The sequence below is a fragment of the Trypanosoma brucei genome, chromosome 10, assembly GCF_000210295.1.
Source record: "Trypanosoma brucei gambiense DAL972 chromosome 10, complete sequence".
NCBI classification, from domain to species: domain Eukaryota; phylum Euglenozoa; class Kinetoplastea; order Trypanosomatida; family Trypanosomatidae; genus Trypanosoma; species Trypanosoma brucei.
This window is the reverse complement of record NC_026743.1, coordinates 774,044-790,149: the sequence shown is the minus strand read 5'-3', so window position 1 is coordinate 790,149 and position 16,106 is coordinate 774,044. Positions and strand designations below refer to the sequence as shown.

The 16,106-nt window shown below is 44.4% G+C and overlaps 10 protein-coding genes across 10 annotated transcripts; 1 reads left to right on the top strand and 9 right to left on the bottom strand.

The window, feature by feature from the left end:
• Positions 1-362: 362 nt before the first annotated feature.
• On the bottom strand, positions 363-1,484 carry TbgDal_X4080 (protein kinase, putative; the record flags this gene model as incomplete). The annotated part of the gene is made up of 1 exon (XM_011779286.1): positions 363-1,484. One exon carries the CDS (start codon positions 1,482-1,484, stop codon positions 363-365), a length of 1,122 nt encoding a protein of 373 aa, XP_011777588.1.
• Positions 1,485-4,144: 2,660 nt separating this feature from the next.
• Positions 4,145-4,591, bottom strand: TbgDal_X4070 (hypothetical protein, unlikely; the record flags this gene model as incomplete). The annotated part of the gene is made up of 1 exon (XM_011779285.1): positions 4,145-4,591. The coding sequence occupies one exon, from the start codon at positions 4,589-4,591 to the stop codon at positions 4,145-4,147; it is 447 nt and encodes a 148-aa protein (XP_011777587.1).
• A 1,486-nt stretch (positions 4,592-6,077) lies between these two features.
• Positions 6,078-7,763, bottom strand: TbgDal_X4060 (delta-1-pyrroline-5-carboxylate dehydrogenase,putative; the record flags this gene model as incomplete). The annotated part of the gene is made up of 1 exon (XM_011779284.1): positions 6,078-7,763. One exon carries the CDS (start codon positions 7,761-7,763, stop codon positions 6,078-6,080), a length of 1,686 nt encoding a protein of 561 aa, XP_011777586.1.
• A 457-nt stretch (positions 7,764-8,220) lies between these two features.
• On the top strand, positions 8,221-8,526 carry TbgDal_X4050 (hypothetical protein, unlikely; the record flags this gene model as incomplete). Its single annotated transcript, XM_011779283.1, has 1 exon — positions 8,221-8,526. One exon carries the CDS (start codon positions 8,221-8,223, stop codon positions 8,524-8,526), a length of 306 nt encoding a protein of 101 aa, XP_011777585.1.
• Positions 8,527-9,085: 559 nt separating this feature from the next.
• TbgDal_X4040 (U2 splicing auxiliary factor, putative) lies at positions 9,086-9,829 on the bottom strand (the record flags this gene model as incomplete). Its single annotated transcript, XM_011779282.1, has 1 exon — positions 9,086-9,829. The coding sequence occupies one exon, from the start codon at positions 9,827-9,829 to the stop codon at positions 9,086-9,088; it is 744 nt and encodes a 247-aa protein (XP_011777584.1).
• A 750-nt stretch (positions 9,830-10,579) lies between these two features.
• TbgDal_X4030 (T. brucei spp.-specific protein) lies at positions 10,580-11,155 on the bottom strand (the record flags this gene model as incomplete). The annotated part of the gene is made up of 1 exon (XM_011779281.1): positions 10,580-11,155. The coding sequence occupies one exon, from the start codon at positions 11,153-11,155 to the stop codon at positions 10,580-10,582; it is 576 nt and encodes a 191-aa protein (XP_011777583.1).
• A 211-nt stretch (positions 11,156-11,366) lies between these two features.
• Positions 11,367-12,713, bottom strand: TbgDal_X4020 (hypothetical protein, conserved; the record flags this gene model as incomplete). Its single annotated transcript, XM_011779280.1, has 1 exon — positions 11,367-12,713. The coding sequence occupies one exon, from the start codon at positions 12,711-12,713 to the stop codon at positions 11,367-11,369; it is 1,347 nt and encodes a 448-aa protein (XP_011777582.1).
• Positions 12,714-13,024: 311 nt separating this feature from the next.
• Positions 13,025-15,196, bottom strand: TbgDal_X4010 (ABC transporter, putative; the record flags this gene model as incomplete). Its single annotated transcript, XM_011779279.1, has 1 exon — positions 13,025-15,196. The coding sequence occupies one exon, from the start codon at positions 15,194-15,196 to the stop codon at positions 13,025-13,027; it is 2,172 nt and encodes a 723-aa protein (XP_011777581.1).
• A 107-nt stretch (positions 15,197-15,303) lies between these two features.
• On the bottom strand, positions 15,304-15,645 carry TbgDal_X4000 (hypothetical protein, unlikely; the record flags this gene model as incomplete). The annotated part of the gene is made up of 1 exon (XM_011779278.1): positions 15,304-15,645. The coding sequence occupies one exon, from the start codon at positions 15,643-15,645 to the stop codon at positions 15,304-15,306; it is 342 nt and encodes a 113-aa protein (XP_011777580.1).
• Positions 15,646-15,662: 17 nt separating this feature from the next.
• On the bottom strand, positions 15,663-16,055 carry TbgDal_X3990 (hypothetical protein, conserved; the record flags this gene model as incomplete). The annotated part of the gene is made up of 1 exon (XM_011779277.1): positions 15,663-16,055. One exon carries the CDS (start codon positions 16,053-16,055, stop codon positions 15,663-15,665), a length of 393 nt encoding a protein of 130 aa, XP_011777579.1.
• Between the last annotated feature and the right edge of the window lie 51 nt (positions 16,056-16,106).

The following is a 16,106-nucleotide window of genomic DNA, read 5'->3' as shown; positions in this document are numbered from 1 at the left end:
AGAGAAGAAAGAAAAAAAATTGAACGTGTGGCGGTACGCTCAGAGGTGTGGGAAAACGGAAAACAAACATGCAGTAAAGGGTATAAAACTCGGGGAAATGGGGCGATCTCTTCCCTTTACATGCGTCATTAAATAACGACCGATATCCATGTGTTCTCTCGTGACAATGGAGAAGAAAGAAATGCACAGACACAGAGATAAAGATAAAAAAGAAAAATAAAAATAAAACAGAACAGAACAAAGCAGAGTAAAGTAAAACAGAGCAAAGGGGGGAAAACGAGAATAATAAAACATTAAAAATAATTGATGATAATAATAAAAATAATAAAAGTAATAATACCGAAAGACCCACAATACACTTATCAATCCTCATCATCGCTAACCAGTAGGTCTTGTGAGAAAATTGGAACGAGTTCCTCGATCCTCTTCACCACATCCTCCACAGGGAGTGTACCACAGACTGAAAGTTGCATAGTTCCCACACCGTGCCCGTCCTGAGTCTCAATCATTTCACCAATGAAGGAGCGAAACTGATCAAACCATGGGTGACGCAACGCATCATCAGCTGTCGGTCTGTCACGTGGGTTAAATGAAAGAAGCTTTACGGCAAGGTCAATCACCAAATGCGACTCCACCTCATTGCTCTGAAAAAGTGGTGAACTTCTCAGCAACTCCTGCAACATCGGAGAGCACGGTTTCTTCTCCACAACAGAAAGAGCATATTTTCTTGCATTCGCAGAAGCCCTAGCAAACGGTTGCCCCTGCTCAAACACAGATGCTGGCGGGGTGCCAACAAGGTGGAAGATGTGATTAAGTTGATCCGCAGAGTCGTTCCACTTTCCAGGGAAAAGATGACGTCTGAGCACCAACTCACACACGATAACGCCAACGCCCCAAATATCATTGGCAGCGTCGTACTCGGCATCCAAAATAATCTCTGGCGCCCGATACCACTGCGTTACAACACCAAATGACAATTGCTCGTCGGGGTCAAAGAAACGACTGAGACCGAAATCACACACAAACACCTGCGAATCGTGATTGACGAGGATGTTACGTGGAGACAAGTCACGGTGAAGTACATTACAGCGGTGCATGGCACGAAGAGCTAGTAAAAGTTGACATGTAATGTAGCAGATAATTTTCTCATTGAGCGGGACGGATTTGTTCTTGATAACGGAGGAGAGGTCAGAAGGAAGAAAGTTCATTACGACATACACATCCTTTTCACGACTAGTCGGCCGAAAAAGAAGTCGGCACTCTACGACCTGCTCGCAGAACTGTAAGTTCTGTAAAATTTCTATTTCACGTAACACACGCCGCGCGGTCTCGTCACTTTTCGTGTAGTTCGGTATTTTCTTGATGGCAATTTGATCAATTCCATACAACGCCTTGCAAACCACACCGTATGAGCCTTGCCCAATTATGGACTCCACCTTAAACACAGGAGGCACATCAAAGATAAGCGGAGCATTACTGTTCATTATTATGTTGCGTGTAAAAAAAAAAAAAACACAGCTTAATCACTTGACCTCCGACTGTTCCTGTCAACCTACTCGTAACCGTTTCCAACTCGTTTTCCTTTTATATCGATGTTATTATTGTCACACACAAATATACGTACACGCCTCAAATTCTACTTCCCTCGCCTACTCTTAGCTCCTTCCTTCGTTTTCCAAGTTTCCTCCTCCCTTTTTTTTTTTAAAAAAAAAACTTCCTCTTGTATGTCTCACCACGTATCCGCGTGAGTCAAAAGACTGTGCAGGAAAAAAAAAATGTATTTAAAAAAAAGAAAGAAAAAAAAGGTGGCAGGTAGAGACAACAATAATACTGTCATTAGTGGTAACATCAGTTATGGTGGTCTGTACCAGTACAACACATAGGCGAAACAAATTACATGAATAAATATATATATTATATATTTTTATTTATTTATTTATACATATAATATATATCTATTAGCCAAGGGTTCAATAATTCTCGCAATGTCCATTCGCAGAGTAGTTAAACTATTTAAAGAAAAAAATAATTAAGAAAAAGTCCATAAAATGTGGATGCTACTACCATTAGTCAAAATTACCTGACCACATATCAGATTCCTTATATGAACATCTATATGCAAAGAACCTGAATGGTGAGTAGAGAATAAATCAAAACAAAAAGGAAAGGAAAAGAAAAGAAAAGAAAAGAAGGGAAACATGCGTATAGAAAAAATGAGGAGGAAACAAACAGGTAGTCAGTTAGTCATTGATTTACTGGGAATATGGTTAAAGCATATTGTTTTTTTTTTAAAGAAGGGAGACAAAAAAGGTGAGAATATTGTCTCCAACAGCGATACGGATTACTTTTACATGAATACACTTGCACCGTCGCTTTTTTTTTGTATTTATTAAATTTAATCTCTTTCTTTTATTATTATCACTTCTCCAACACATCCCGTCCCCATTCCATCACAAACTAATCTCCCTCACACCATAACTTATCGGTTGCTATTTCTTTTTTTTTTTTAATCACCGATGCTGCGAGACAGAAGGATGGAAATGAGGAAAAAGGAAAAGGAATAATAAAGACTACGACGAAAATCCAGCAGTCACATCCGGGGAACTTCCCTGAAGCAACTGAAAAGAAAAAAAAACAACAGAAGACAAATACGAAAATATATACAAATAGCATCATCTCAAATCCTTTATTATCCTTTAAAAAAAAAAAGAAAAGGACTTGAAAGGTATAACAACACGTGAAAGGGAAAACGAAAAAAAAACAAAAAAAGAGCAACAACTACCCTCCTCTGTCTCACTCATACAACAGAAGAAATAAAAAAAAAAATGAGGGTAGTCAAAAAAATGATATGAAAAAGCAACAACAACAAAAAAAAAAAAGGGAAACGCACGCAAAAACTGTCTTTTTTTCCGCTTTTTTTTTTTAAAAAAAAAAAGAAACAAATAATCGTTTTTCTTTATTAATATAGTGTGGGAATAATAATAATAAAAGAGCGTGACAAAGCATAAATAATAATTGCAATACACATGATGAAGATTTGAGTGGCGACGAGTTGTACAAAATATTCTCAGTATTTTAGCATCACCAGACAAAAATGTACAAACACCACCGCGTGGAAAAGATAGCGACTGAAATGCAAAAAGAAAAGAAGAAGAAAAACGACACACATCATAAAATCACAAATAATAATAATAATAAAGATTCTAGCAAAAAGAAAAATAAAGTAAAAATAAGCGTATATAAATACATATATATATATATATATTTGTATAAAAAAAAAAACATTGACTAGAAGATAACATTCAGGAAGGGGTACAAAAATGAGAAAAAAAAGGATGAAATAAATTCTCCATCTGATTATAACTAATAGTCTCGGTCCATTTCTCTCTCTCTACACCCTTTTACTCCCCTTCTCTTCCAACCATCTCTTTGCTTTCTCTTTTTCTTTTTCTTTTTGTAAAAAAAAAAAAAAGATACTGCCACGTGCTCATAAACAATAGTATCCGAGGCTAAATGAAGGAAAGCATTATACCAATGACGATGCGCGCAGGGAATAAAAATATCGTTTGAGAAAGAGTGCTTTAGACGCAAGAAACACAGAAGATATAAATATACATATATACATGGTAAAAAAAAAAAAATAACATCATAGCAGCTTTGAAAATAAAAACAAAAATATCTGCGAGAGCGGACGGTTAAATACCTTGACCACCAACCCAGCACTAAGCGAAAGCAACAACTAAAAGAGGAAAATCATTATCAATAACACGTATGAGTATATACACGCATATATACACACATAAGCCTATACACACACACACACACACACACATATATATATATATATATATATCAATAAAATAAATAAATATAAATATACATACTCGTGTTCTTTCCCTCCACCCATTTGCCCCCACGCGCACATTGTCGCTAATGGTTATAAAAGATACCGAGGGCACAACAACACGGATGAGGGGGAAAAAATGTAGAGCAATGCTTTAATAGTCCCGACTCCACCAACTTGTGGTATCACTCTGATACTTGATGTGTTTCATATTCAGACTTTCGCGCCGCGGAGCAACATTCGTGTCTTTTCTTCTCTTTTCTTTTCTTCTTTTTCCTGCTTGCTGCAACCTTAGACATTTCATCGCTTCTTGTGTCTCTCCAATACATCGCTGGCATTCCCTGATTTGCTGACTTTTTTCGCACCATGTCGAGGCTCCGACTTTGCTGCCGGGTTTACGGGTTTCTCCCTGCAACTTTGTTGTTTTGTCCCGGTGTTCTGCTCCCATTCCGCGGCATCCGGCACTATTTGAAGCGCAGGAGGCAGCGGAGGTTCTTCGGGCTTCGAGGTGGTGGTGGCAGTTATATTTTCCACATGACTCAACAGTCGGCGGCGGGGTGATGGAAACGATGTTGTGAGAGGTCCCTTTTGACCAACAACTCTTACCTCACCAGTAATGGCAGAGCGAGCGTAACGGGGCGGCGCTTCCCCTTCTTGCGGCTGAGGACTTTCAGAAACGTTGGAACGGGCTCGGAGGCGTTTGATAAATTCACGCATATGAGCAGTACTGTCTCTGCCTTTCGCCATGAGTGTTGCGGTTTATAAACGTGAATGGAGATGACGAATAAAGGTATATAAAATTGTATGAGTGCGTGCGTGCGTGCGTGTGTCTGGCTGCTGTTTCGTTCAACCACACGATATCTCGCTATGCAATCCGCACGAGGCTTGCGCCGAAAAATGCGCGCACTGCTCTGGTGCGAGAAACTCCACGACTCAATAGACTGCCCTTGTTAGTTACTGCCGTACGATATGTCTGTATCAGAGTGAGTGGATGTGTCTTAAAAGCAGGAATACAAGAAAACAAAAAAAAAAAAGAAAATAATGACCAAAGGGAAAAGAGGAAAAAATGGAAGAGTACACATGGCATGTCCCCTCAGGGCGCACGACAAATCACTTATATATATATATATATATATTGTTTGCACTACTATCATTATTCTTATGTTAAATTTCGATTGCCCTCCTTCTTTTTTTATTCACACACAACACTAAAAACAACTGTCTACAATCAAACAAACCGTCATTTTGTGTCGCTCTCCCCTCCCCTCCCCTTCCCGCTTCACCCTTTAGCGCCCCCCACGTGACGGATTTTTTGCATTGTTTATGGAACACCGATTGACCCAATTTGCGTGGAAAAAAAATAATAACCAAATAAATAGTGGTAACAATAATGGTAATTAAACCAACACAAAGATAATTTAAGACGCCAAACATGGGGAAATTTTATCGATAACAACAATGTAACAGGGAATATAAGGAAGCGGCCGCATCCCCACAGCCGGGTTGGGGGGATAAATCGGAACAAACACATAAACTTTATAAGTTTATCGTGTGTGCATTTTCCCCCTTCTCAACCCTCTGTTACCCTTTAAAGCCGCATCCCCACGGTATCCCGTCACACGCACACATGCACAAGAGAATTCCTTTTTTTTTAAATCTGAACTTCTACATATTTTGTGTCTGTATTTCCTTCCCTTTTTCCTCTTCCACATCTTTACAGCATGAAAGCGGAATCTGCACACGTGTTACTTACAAAACTAAAAGGGTAAAAAAATAATATATATATATATATATAACAAAGAAAAAAAAAGGAACACGAGACGCACTCTCTAAATGTTGAGAGGGGCGCGTCACCACTATTCTGTTGTTATTTTGATTTTCGTCTTTCACCTCATGTTATCCACATTTTTTTTCTCATTTTTCCTTACCATTCGCTCGCCGACGTATTTTTTTTTGCATTTTTTAGCTTGTTCCTCTTTCGCCATTTAACATGTCGAGTGTCCACTCCCATTTTCTTCACCACCACCGTATCGATACTTCAATGCCTTTTGTCAAGGCTGATGTTCATGTCGTTGATCCCTTAATTTTAACTTTCCTTCGGTATCCGTTTTTTTTTTTTCGTGTGTGTGTGTGTGTGTGTTGCAACGATTGCCTTCCGGGCTTTATTCACGATAGTTGTAATCCTCTGATCTGCTTCCTCCGCTATTTTTTAATGTCAAGAAAGACAGCGGGTTCACAGAGTCACGTAGTCGGGTAGCTGATGAGGGTAAGAAACTTGGGCACTGTGGTCAAAATTCTCCTTTATGGTCCGCGCCGACACCCACCGCGTTAAAAAGAGAGCACTTCCCGGTTTGTCGTTGGAACCGCTTGCACGCGCGCCTCCAAATGGCTGTTGCCCGACAACCGCCCCCGTACACTTGTCGTTGATATAATAATTGCCAGCGGCGTAGCGCAAATGTTTTTCCGTCGCATCGCGTATCGCCTTGCGGTCCTGCGCAAAAATGCTGCCGGTTAGAGCATACTTTGTTGCGTTGTTTACAAGGTTGCATGCCTCTGACCAGAAATCTGGCTTGCTGTCATCATACACATGCACTGTTAGTATGGGTCCAAAGATCTCCTCACGCAGAAGCTGTGCGTTGGGGTCCTTAGCCACAATAATGGTAGGTTGAATAAACCACCCCTCCGACTTATCACAGCCACCACCAGCAATGATGGTGTAGGCACTGGAATCCGCCTTGGCAATGTCAATGTACTTCTTGTTTCGGTCGAATGCAGTCTCATCGATAACAGCGCACATAAAACTCTGGAAGTCATCGGGTTGGCCCATCTTCAGCTTCCCATGCAGTTCCAACAAGTACCCCTTTAGCTCCTCCCACCGACTCTGCGGCACGTAAATCCGTGATGTGGCGCTACATTTCTGACCCTGATACTCAAACGCGCCGCGCACCGTCAGAGCAGCTGTCATTTTCATATCAGCCGTCGGGTGGATGAGGTGAAAGTCCTTTCCACCTGTTTCGCCACTGATGCGCGGGATGTTGCGGTACTCCTCCAAGCGGGAGTAGATCTGTTTGTTGATAGAGAGGAAGACGTTCGTGGAGCCAGTAAAGGCGACGCCAGCAAGCTCGGGATGAGAATTAACAACCTCAGTCATTACCTTTGGTTCACATGGCATGAAGTTCACCACGCCCGCGGGAAGCCCCGCCTCCTCAAACACCTTGTACAAAAGATAGTTTGAAAGCACAGCATTGGGTGAGGGCTTCCATAAGATCACATTTCCCATTAGTGCGGGGCATGCCACAAGGTTCGCTGCAATTGCCGAAAAGTTAAAGGGCGCAATGACAGATACGAACCCCTCAAGCGGTCGGTAATCAAGAGCGTTCCAAACCGGGCCACTTGCGGGAGAGATCGGCTGCTGATTGTACAACTCCTCGGCGTACTTCACCGAAAATCGAAGGAAGTCGCACGATTCAGCAATCACATCAATTTCTGCCTGGAAGGGATTCTTGCTCTGCCCGAGCATCGTGGCTGCACGCAATTCGTGACGATATTTCGTCGAGATAAGATGTGCTGCGTGCAGAAATATTGCCGCCTGATCTTTAAAGGGCATCTGACTCCACTCCTTGGCGGCACCCAGTGCTGTGTCAATAGCCTTTTGTGCCAACTCCGGTGTTGCGTTATACCCCTTCGCAACCTGCTGTTGGTGACTAGATGGAATCATGCGGTTGATGGCGTTATCAGTGCGGTATTCCTTCCCACCAATAACTATTGGGCAATCAGTAGCACCACAACGCAGGCGCTTACACGCTTCCAACGTTCCACGAGCAGAGTCCGAACCCGGTTGAAACGAATCCATTCGCTCATTCACCGCAGGGGGTGACTTAACGAAGGCAAACGCAAAAGGCAACGTACGGCGAAGCATTTCTGTCTGCTATATTCCGCTTTCTTTTTCTTTTTCAGCAGGCGTTGGTTTGCTTTTCTTCTTGAAATTGGTTTCTTTTCTTGACTAATTAACGAATGAGAAACAAAAGCAGAGGGAAAGTACACATATATCCCTCAACTTCACCTTTGTTGGTATTTCTCCACGAGCACCAACCAGTGACATGATTTTCTGCACAGCTGCTCGGACGCGGGCAGGTCGAAATTATCGGCACTGTTAAACATCAGTAATAATAATGATAATAATAAAGGAAGCTGAGTCACAGTTGCAGCGACGAAGAAAGAACCGAAAAAAAAAGTGAAAAAAGAAAAGTGGCGATGCACCACCACCGTATTCAAATAGACAGGGGCCTTGGCACTTGGACACCATCACAATTTGAAGATTGTGGTAAATTTATCTTTTTTCCTTTTTAACTCCTTCTACTCACCACTATGTCCATATGGCAATGTTATCTTCGAATGGAACTCACTCGATTATTCCGCCAACCTCTACGCACAACCACGCACATCATCATATCGCACCCAACCGCGTGGAAAAAAGAGATGTAGGCACCTTATATGTTCCTCTTTTCTCCATATTCTCCTTTATTCTTTCTCCGGTATTTTCGTCATTTTCCCACAGTTTCCCCAGTCCTCAAACATTACCCTCCACACACACGCACTGGATTGGTCTGGTGGCGCTCCGTCGACTGGATGGCACCAGAAGGCCACTGATGGTGAAAAGGAGGGACAAAACAAAACAGTGACCATTCCAAGCGCTCACTCCTTCCCAAACCGCCAGCCTACGCATCAGTGCTTGAGCTTCCCTCCCCCCTTAATGTCTCCCTAAATTCACACCTCACAACACAACTCTCGCGGTGAAGCCCAACCACACGCCGTTTTCCTCCCTCTTCGAAGCGTTTGCATGCACAAGTAGTGTAGAGAGGGGCTATTGGTCTAGTTGGTGTGTGTGTGTGTGTGTGTGTGTGTGTGTGAACGCATTGAAGAGGGAGAGAAACGGCGTGAAGTTAACCCTTAAACTCTCAAATAGCAGCTGACACATTAACAGTACAAGGTGCCCCCGCCCAACACCCACAGAGTTCTTAGCTCACTTAGTCGCCCATCTTCTTTCACGCTAGTCAATTTTTCTTTAATTTTTTTTTTCTTCATTAATTGAAGATCCCCCCCCCCCTTATCCCCTCCACAACATAATACGCGTTCATTACCATACGGCATTCTCAAACAGAACCCGCGCCGCGAGCCCGAATGACATCTTTGTTATATTATATTTTTTTTATGTTTATTATCTCTTTTCTGCTCCTATTCTTATTTTAAGGGGCATTCGCGAGAGATGTGACCAGATTTTCCACAAATATGGCACATGTCGCTGGAATACCCCCGAGGTGACTTTTGCCTGTCCCTCCCGCGCTCCTTCGAGCGTTCCTTCGAGCGCTCTCCACCACGTTCTTTTGAGCGTTCCCTCTTGCGACTGCTACTGCTGCTGCTGCTGTGCTTCTCCTTCTTTTTCCAAAACTTAGCCTGCTCTTTTTCTAACTTCTCCATTAATTTCCGAGACACCTTCATGATGTGCAGGTAATTACACTGCGGTCCGCGTTCGCATTTACCCTCCAGGTCCTCCTTACAGCAAGCCTCAGCAAAGTTTGTTACAGGACTCAGCTCCGGCAACAGAACAATGTCGTTCAATTTCTTCGCCTTTAGTTCCCGTACGATGCGAGAGGCATCGTGACTATCTTCAAAGCGGATATAAACGTTGCCAAGCAAATGGTCTCCGAGGTTGCTCACAACGCGCAGCTCAGCAATCCGTCCAAGTTCCATAAACGTCCGCCACGTCTCCTTGTAAAAGTGCTCAAAATGCCGCCTCAAATACTTCCTTTCAAAGTGAAAATTCCATTCCCTATCCTGAATGTGCTCAATAGCCGCGGGGTTCGGGTACATGAAGGGAAAAAGAACTGTCGGCGAGGTGGTTGGCCGGACATGAACCTTCGTGCAGCCGTCCCCATGCCGACAGGCCCCCATTTTAGAGAAAAATATGCAACGGTCTTGATACATTGCGGTGCTACAGACAGATGAAGCAACTGAAGGAGCTAACTAACTGTCTAAGACCTAAAAGAATCAGCGGTGTATATCTAGCCAGACAAGCACAAGGTGTTGCCTCCACAATAGAACGAATGAATTTGTGGTAGCAGCGGCGCGGAAAGGTACACCTTCTCACCTGGTAGTGTTTGTGTCGGATTCCTCGGTTCCGTTGTCTTGCGGGCTAATGTGAGCAAGACGAGATAACGGAAGTCGTGTACACGTGCAAACACGAGAAAAAAAAACGTTATTAGTACTGTTGCTCGAAGTAGCGAAGCCTAATTATCAATAAAGGATGGGAAAGTAGCAAAAGAAAAGAAGAATAGTACAAGAGAGAATCCAGTATGAAGCAAATTGTTACACCTAACTACCTTCCTTTTGTTGGCTTCTCTTTTTTTTTTTTAGTTGCTTCCTTTAAGACCTACGAACAAAATTTGTCCATGAAGCTAACAACAAAAACAGTTTCCCGTAACCGCAAGGTTACAGCAAGAGTTTTTCTTTTAAAAAAGCAAAGAAGACAAAGTAAATAGAAAGTAAACTTCTGAGAGAAGTCTCCTCTGAATACTTGATGTCCTTGTGCATCCACGCTTTCGATTATTTCCCCTACCCTTTGCTTTAACCTTTCATTATGTGAAGAAATGATCTAATGCAACCTCAACTCTCTTTGCAGAAGTTTCGTTTAATTCTCGCACACCTTCTAACCTTTCTCTCGAACATTGTTTCCCTTCAGCCACCACCTCCATAAGAGAAGGGAAGACAAATTACATGCATAAAACTGAAAAGGGGAAAAAAACACCGCAGGAGCAGATACATCGCGTCCTTGTTGTATTCTAATACCCCAATGCCTTTAAAATATAGATCAGTAAACAAAACAAACAAAAAAGAAAAAGGAAAAGGAAAAGGATAAAAGGGATAAGAAACGCCTCCGCACCGCTGCGGCCCGAAGTACGGACGGGTGGGCAGGAAGAAAGAAGGGGGCAGCTCCCACGAAAAGAAGGGGAAAGGGAAAATCGAAGGTCTTTTAAATTTATGAACAATAAGAGGAGGAAAGAAATCCCTTCTCGCAACCGTCGCCACCACACGAAACATAACGTGTATGCGCCCACGGCCCATTAATCGGTACCATTTCCCGCCACCATCAGCAGTTATGACGTTGAAAAGACCCTTCTCATCTTCCCAAACCAAAACACACCTCATCTGCTCCTCCACACCGTCACGCTTCACAGCAACGACAAATAAATTTTTAAAAGGAACAAAAAAGAAAACGACATTGCGACCCTCCAGAAAGAGAGCTCCTTCCATGTATCACCGCTACAACGTCCACCCCACCAGACGACCAGGAGGAAGCATGCAGCACAACAAAATGTCAAGAAAAAAAAAAGGAGAACTAGATTGAATTTTAAAAAAAGAATAAAAGGTGAAATATACAAAAGCGACTCTCTATGACATGGGACGGAATTTCTCAACGCCACATTGGTGGACAGTCCCTATAGAAAATTGTACGTTCCTTTGATTATTGAAAATGAGACGACGCACCGGTGTGGGTGTACAAAGTGGAAACATCATCACATCCCATAACTCCAGCGACACGATGCAACATACTTTCATTAACTACGCTACTGTCATACGAAAACTGCCTACGCGGACACAACGCGCAGCCGTACGTTACATGACGACCCAAAGTGGACAGGGCGCGACTTAAGGCAGCGTCGCCAAGAGAACGAGTCTGCTGCAAATCCTCAAACTTCTTCTCGCTTGCCATGCCCCTACATTTGAAAAAGTCTCGCGTAACGTCCCGCTGCGATTTTACTGCGGGTGCTATTTGCTGTTGCAAGCACCCCCTCCATGTGGTGGCAAGCACCAACTCACTTTGTAGCCATATATACGGTACATCACACAGGGTCTTCTGTGAAGTTTCCAAATACTGCTTCCCTCCAAGTGCTGTTTCGCAATGCTTCTTGTACGGGAGTAGCGTAGGTTCATGTGTACGGGCGACAGGTCTCCCCGCCACAACACAAACGAGTCGCTCCAAATAAACTTGCACAACAGCGACCAAGCAATAATCTGATTCACCCTGTAGTGTGACGTCATCGAACTGCAGAGCTTCAACAAACCGAGAAACCACGGTGCTGCGTGCTAAACCCCGTGCACCGCACTCAAGTACATAGCAAATGAACTCATCTGCTGTGGACTCTTGCACTTTAAGGCACACTGGCGCTGCACCGGCGCGGTATCTTCTCTGCATTGCCAAGTTCTGTCGTTGAGACCCAGCAAGTCTATCGAGTTGCACGATAACATCTCTTGAAGCAAGCCACACACAATGACCATCAGCTGCATCTAATTCCTTACACCTTTTGTTGGAGAGTGCCTGGGGTCGACAGAACCTCCTGTGCAAACGTATATCTTCAGGCATAACGGCGTTATAAATCATTCCACATATCCTGCAGGTGGTCACGCCACCAATGTCACTTTGACCAAAATCCAGACATGTCTGAGCCCCTGAACGAGGGCGTTTGCTACTACGTGTCGTCAGTGCGCCGTATTTACCAACATGTTTCGTCTGAAAGGGGAAAGCGGTTACGCCACTGGGTTTTGCTAAAGTGGAACCCTCGCCGTGATTACTGCTGGAGCTTTCTGGCACGTTATCGTCCAGGTAACATGACGCAGAGACATCGGTAGAATGCTTCATGGGTGGCATTGAGTCCAAAAATTCATGTTTCTCCTTAGAGGAAAAGGCATCAACCAACTCGTCCCCCTTAACAGCAACATGAAGATCAATCACATCACTACAAGCGTCTTTAATCATACCTTTTTTCCCTTTTAGAAAAAAATCTCGGAGGCACATCTGCTGTTTTGTCATTTCCCCCACTTTTTCTTCTATCACTCCCGGGGGCACAACAACCTAGACCAAAGCGCGGCAGAGCTCAAAAGTGGAGGGAAACAGCAGAATAACGTACTTGTAATTTCCATTAGCAACACGCAAAGGCAAAAAAAAAATGACTGAAAGGTACAAAAAAAACTTGGTATCCTGCTGGTTTACTTCGTATACAAAAAAAACCTCGATAGATTTATGTTTAATCTTTTTTTTTTCGTATGTCCTCCCCCATACGTATTACTGAGAGCGCTCTTTTGATCAACTGGATCGAAGGCTTAACGTATAGAAAACATTTCTCAGCGCATCTGCTTCATAACAATATCCCGATACTCTGAAAAGTCTCCATCAAATCTCTTTATTGTCTCGTTACCACACACAAACATCTCATCGCACACCGATGTAATAAAGTGTTCATCGTGTGATATCACCACCAACCCACCTTTGTAATCAAGAAGCGACTCGATGAGGGCGTCAAGGGTGTCAATATCGAGGTGGTTCGTTGGCTCATCCAGTAACAATAGATGAGGTCGCGTGAAGGTAATCCAAGCAAGTACGGCACGTGATTTCTGCCCACCAGAAAGTGTGTATATGGGTTGAAGTGCCTTATCACCCGAAAGGCCAAGAGAGCCCAAATGGGCACGTAACTGTTGATCTTCCACTTGCGGAAACTTTGAGCGCATGAACTCAACAGAAGAAAGCTGGGGTGTGAGCGCCTCAAGATGGTGTTGTGCAAAATGAGCAACACGAATTTTTTGGTTGCGCACCACATGGCCCTGGCGCGGTTCCAATTTTCCACAACAAATGTTCATGAAAGTTGACTTACCTGCACCATTCGCACCCAGAAGACCAATCCGAGAGTTTTCGTCGATACCCATGTTAACGTCGCGAAATAGCGTTGTCCCCGGTTTGTAACCGAATTCGCAATCAACCAACTGTAAATATGACCCAGAAATGGGCTCTGGATCTGGAAACTTAAAAGAAAACTGCGGGTCGTATTTCACGGCAGCCACAACTTCCATGCGTTCAAGTGTTTTGATACGCGATTGGGCCATCTTGGCCTTCTTAGCGTTGTAACGAAAGCGATCGATGAATTTTTGCATGTGAGCACGCTGCCGCTCTTGTGCGTCGTGGTGTTTCTGCTGCTGCCGCAACTGCTCTACACGCGTAATCTCAAACTGATCGTAATTGCCTGTGTAGTAGTGCAACTTTTTATCATCAAGATGGATGATCTCGCCACACACATTGTTTAAGAAGGAACGAGAATGGGAAACCACCACAAGTGTGTGCTTCCAATCCCTCAAGAACTGCTCAAGCCATAGAACGGCAAAGAGATCAAGGTGGTTTGTAGGCTCATCCAGCAGCAGAACGTCCGGTTCCACAAACAGTGCACGTGCCAATGCCACACGCATACGCCAACCACCAGAAAGGTTCTTCGTTGGACTGGTCATCATTTCGCGTGTAAAACTTAAACCACTAAGAATAGCTGACGCGCGTGCTTCCGCACTATGCGCTTCGATAGCATACAACCGCTCATAAACGTCCTTCAACCGGTTGTTGGCTTCGTCGTCGCTGCGCTTGAGCAGTTCCTGTTCCTCACGCAGTAATTGCTCGCGCTCCACGTCGGCTGACAGTATAACTTCGAGTGGAGTTTCCCCTCCTGCCATCACCTCTTGTTCTACATGAAGAATCTGAACAAACGGACTCACGCCTTCTATCTCCCGCTCCGTCAACGCACGTAACAGTGTTGTTTTGCCCGTTCCATTGCGCCCAACGAGCCCATACTTGTGACCTGAAAGTATAGTGAGCTCCGTGTTATCCAAAAGCACCTGCTTGCCCATGTGGATACGGATATTCTCGCACCGTATATCCGTAGTGTACTGTACCCCGTCACTCTTGTGATGGATTTTAACTATGGCGGTTGCACTGGCAATACCACGCTTTTGGAGGAACTCCTCATATTCCTCTGCCAGCATGGACTTCTTTTCTTCCTCTTTCCGCTTTTTGCGGGTCTCCTTCGCTGCATTGCGTTTTGTCTCCCAAGTCCAGTCCGCATTTGTGTTAACTACAGCCGCCCTACCCACAGTCCGTATCATCGTCGCCTTTTTCAGGTTCTCCTCGTATTGCCTACCGATGCTGACCGCATTAACAAGGCGACTCGAATCCTCCTTGGGTTTTTGCACCAGCCCGCTCGTCTCCATGGCGTTGCATATGGAAACCACAGCCGAATCCACAGCATTTTCATCCGGGCAAACTTGGAATTCATTCAAATAAAGTCTGAGCGTCTGCTCAATCGTCTTTTCCGGGAGGTATGATGCTGGGTTCATCTGCCCCTCAAGCATCCTCAAAAGGTACTCCAGAACGCATGCGTCGAGCCGCCGCAAGCCAAGCTCCGGTACGCTCTCCTGGAACACACGAACAACCCTGGGGTCATGTGCATCAAGAATAGTCTTTGCCTGTGCAAGATCCATGTAGTGAGGTAATAAGAACTTGTTCCCCCTTTTCCTCCTTCCCAGCCCTGTCACTACTGTTTCTCTTGTTGTTTTTGCGTGTTTGGTGCAAAACCTTCTCCCCGCCTCTACCTTCTCCCCTTCTCCCGTAACAAACAATAAACCACTAGTGTTTGGGGAGCGGTGTGTGTAGAGAGGAAAAGCATATTCCCAAGAATGGAAAAAAAAGAGGTACCCAAAGAAAAACCCAAGTAATGAATATCTAACCGGAAAGCCAGTGTGTAAAAAAAAAAAGCTGGAAAGGGTAGAACACAAATTGCTGCCGACTTTGATTGCTGGGTCACCCCACGTGTGGCAGCGCGCCGCGGCAAGTCCATAAGGGAAGCACAGCTGATATACATACTAAACGGCACACAACCCCCCCGCCGGCACGGCCAGTGTAAACAGCAAACAAAGGAAAGGATAATCATGCCTTGCTCCCTCCACTCTACATCTCTATGCTCAACCCCCGCTCTGCCAATTCTTCCTTCCACCCCTCCATCTCCAGTGAATATAACTCCAACAGCGCACGATGGCGAGCATTCACTGCCTCTGCACTCGACACCCGCTCAAGCTCGCGGCGATCATCACCAACAGAACCACCGGCCATACGTTTTCCGTGTGTGCCTGAGGCTTGTATTAGCTGTGCACGGGCTCGCGCCTCCGCATTTACATGGCGCATTCGCTCCTCCACTAGAACCTCCTCACGGATGGAGGCAAACACATGATCAGGCAAATTGTCCCTTCGTTTGTTTACGTCGTGTGAAACCGGAGCCCCTCCTCCGGGGCGTACACCTGAAATGTGTGAATCACGGTCAAGACCAGTGGGATAGTAACGCATTGTCGTTGCCCGGTAGCTGTTGCTTGTTGTCAGCCCCTCCGACTCCGCAAA